The sequence below is a fragment of the Drosophila innubila genome (genome assembly GCF_004354385.1).
Source record: "Drosophila innubila isolate TH190305 chromosome 2R unlocalized genomic scaffold, UK_Dinn_1.0 1_C_2R, whole genome shotgun sequence".
Classification (NCBI taxonomy): Eukaryota; Metazoa; Arthropoda; class Insecta; order Diptera; family Drosophilidae; genus Drosophila; species Drosophila innubila.
The window spans coordinates 16,651,642-16,654,138 of NW_022995374.1; the positions used below are offsets into that span (position 1 = coordinate 16,651,642).

The following is a 2,497-nucleotide window of genomic DNA, read 5'->3' on the forward strand; positions in this document are numbered from 1 at the left end:
TTGCTGTATGAAATTGATTTATTTAGCAGTGATTTATTGATATATAGCGTAGTTGTTATTCAAACAATTAATTATTATAAATGCTGTGATCTTGTGCTCTCTACAGGTTCAACATGTCACCGGCTTGCTTATCGAGGCAGACCAATATCTGGAAGGCGGTATCGCAGGGATTGGCACCCACGGTGTTGCCACATGCAGCCAAGGCATCTTGCATCTTGGCCTTGAGTGGGGCATTTGGGACAAACTCCAATATCTTTTCGTTATTCAGCTGGCCTTTGTCATTCATAAAGCCCAACTTGACAAACATACATTGTGTGGCACACTTGATGTTATCCTTGGCATTCTCTGGTTGCATTTTTCCCGATTTTATGTCCTCAAAATCCTGTAAAGTGACACCATTTTCGGACATGCAAGCTTCCAGAATTGGGAAAGGGTTCTTAGCAGCGCTGACCTAAAGATCAAAGGAGTCAGTAGGAACTTCAGACTGTTTATATCTATGGAGAACTTACCATCAGAAGCCCAGTCAGACAGCTGAAGAGCAGAGCCAATGCGAATGTTGTCTTCATATTCAACGAGTTTCAGGTATACTAATTGATTCTGTCCACTGAAACTGCACTTTTATAGCAGCTTCCCAGTTTGTAACTGCATTTGTCAATCTATTTGTATTTTAATGACTATCAGCAGTTAGTTACGCTCAGTGCACAGGTGAGAGGAACAGTTGACATATCTCGTAATGCCATTGCCATTGACATTGCCAATGCCTCTGTTAATGTGCCAACTTTGTATGGCAATGTTTATAACAATCAGTATACAAATGAATTATGTCACAATAATTTGAAGAGCGTGTCGTACAGCATCTGTTTTTTGATGATAATTAAAACAGTTATTTGTAAAGCCAAAAACAATTGCAATAACCCACTCCCAGTCTAGAGCTTCCTTTATATAGGATTGTGAAATAAAGTAATTCGTTACGTACTCCAAATCTTATCCAGATGCAATATGTTATCTGTTATTTACTGTTTCATGATTATTCTGTTTATTTGATTCGCTCATTCGAATAAAGCAATACATAGTATTTCATAAATACAGATTATAAATTTTATAATCAACCAAATATTTATTACATACCAGAATTATTTGTTTTTATATATCTTTATTAGACATTTTACTATTTTGGACCCTGTACAGTTAGAGATTTCAAATTACTAATGCTTTCGAGAATAATGTTTTAATTTAAATGAATTAAATTTGAAAAAGTTTTAAAACCGTAACAATTTATCAAATATTCCCAAGCAAATTTAAACAATAAACATATGAAAAATGTTAAATGTTAAAATTATTCTTTCCATATGCTGTCTTTGATGCACAAGAATGTTACAAAACCAACGTCACATGATGTTTCCCCTTCGAGCTCTTGACATGCACTCAAATGGTCATACAAGTGACTCTTTATGACGGAATCGTTAAAGATACCCATGAGATCAGCGAGCAAGAGATAACCTTGATCATCCACAACTCCGACCTTCTTCAATGCACACTTTACAGCGCACTTCACATGAAGATCAATTTCGCTAATTGGTTTTTTGGTTATGTTTTTCAGATCCTCCACAGTAACAAAATGGTCAGATAGGCATTCAGTAAGTCCCGGATGTGTTATTTTGTTTAAATTAAATTTGCCCTATAAGAAAAACTCTGGCTGTTATATAATCCATTAAGTAAGGATATCTCACCATTATCGGCACAAATAGACAGCCAAGCAGCAATGACAATGCAAAGATCGACTTCATTTTGTTAACTAAACGATCACGATGATCGTCTCTTAACTTATAGATAGCTTAAGTAGTGTTATGTAACATATTTAAATAAAATCAATGAATATAAATGAGATGCTGTAGTTATTACCAATTCAAAGATTTAAAACTTTTTTAAGTTATAGTTCAGTGTTCAGACTTTATTTTAGCTGAACCGTGAAGTACTTAAAATTGCAAATATCTAATTTTTTGAATAAATGCAAAACAGAAATGTAATTAAGTTGCTTTTGTAGAGCTGCATATTTTATTGTTATTAAACATTTCATATTACTTTTACTAAACGAGTATGTCATTTATTAAATATTATAAATTTCTATCAAATAATGTAATTAATTTACAATTCCATTTTATTTGTATTTTGAAATTGATAAATAATTTTTAATATTTTTTTTTATAAGCTGCAGTTTACTCAATTGTAACTTTACTGTATTTCAGTTTTAATTACTTTAACGATTAGCCTAATAATGCTTAATTTCTAGCTCATTTTTTCTCAACCATTTCAAATGAAATTGTTTATAGCAAATGCCCCGCAGAAATGCAACAAATTAATTTGTTTTGCATTTTGTCACAAAATATCTTGATAATTCTTTTTATTATATTTTTAAGCAATTTTGTGCTACATATATATTAATTAATAACGTTTCATTGTATTTGTTATCTAAGCTCTTTTGTTCTATTTGTTTTTT

At 31.9% G+C, this 2,497-nt stretch overlaps 2 protein-coding genes across 2 annotated transcripts; both read right to left on the bottom strand.

The window, feature by feature from the left end:
• On the bottom strand, positions 1-624 carry LOC117785000. The gene is made up of 2 exons (XM_034622870.1): positions 510-624; positions 1-451 (listed from the first exon to the last, which is right to left on the bottom strand). Exons 1-2 carry the CDS (start codon positions 564-566, stop codon positions 101-103), a joined length of 408 nt encoding a protein of 135 aa, XP_034478761.1. The 5' UTR covers positions 567-624; the 3' UTR covers positions 1-100.
• A 509-nt stretch (positions 625-1,133) lies between these two features.
• Positions 1,134-1,845, bottom strand: LOC117785001. Its single transcript, XM_034622871.1, has 3 exons — positions 1,731-1,845; positions 1,344-1,678; positions 1,134-1,288 (listed from the first exon to the last, which is right to left on the bottom strand). The coding sequence occupies exons 1-3, from the start codon at positions 1,785-1,787 to the stop codon at positions 1,279-1,281; spliced, it is 402 nt and encodes a 133-aa protein (XP_034478762.1). The 5' UTR covers positions 1,788-1,845; the 3' UTR covers positions 1,134-1,278.
• Between the last annotated feature and the right edge of the window lie 652 nt (positions 1,846-2,497).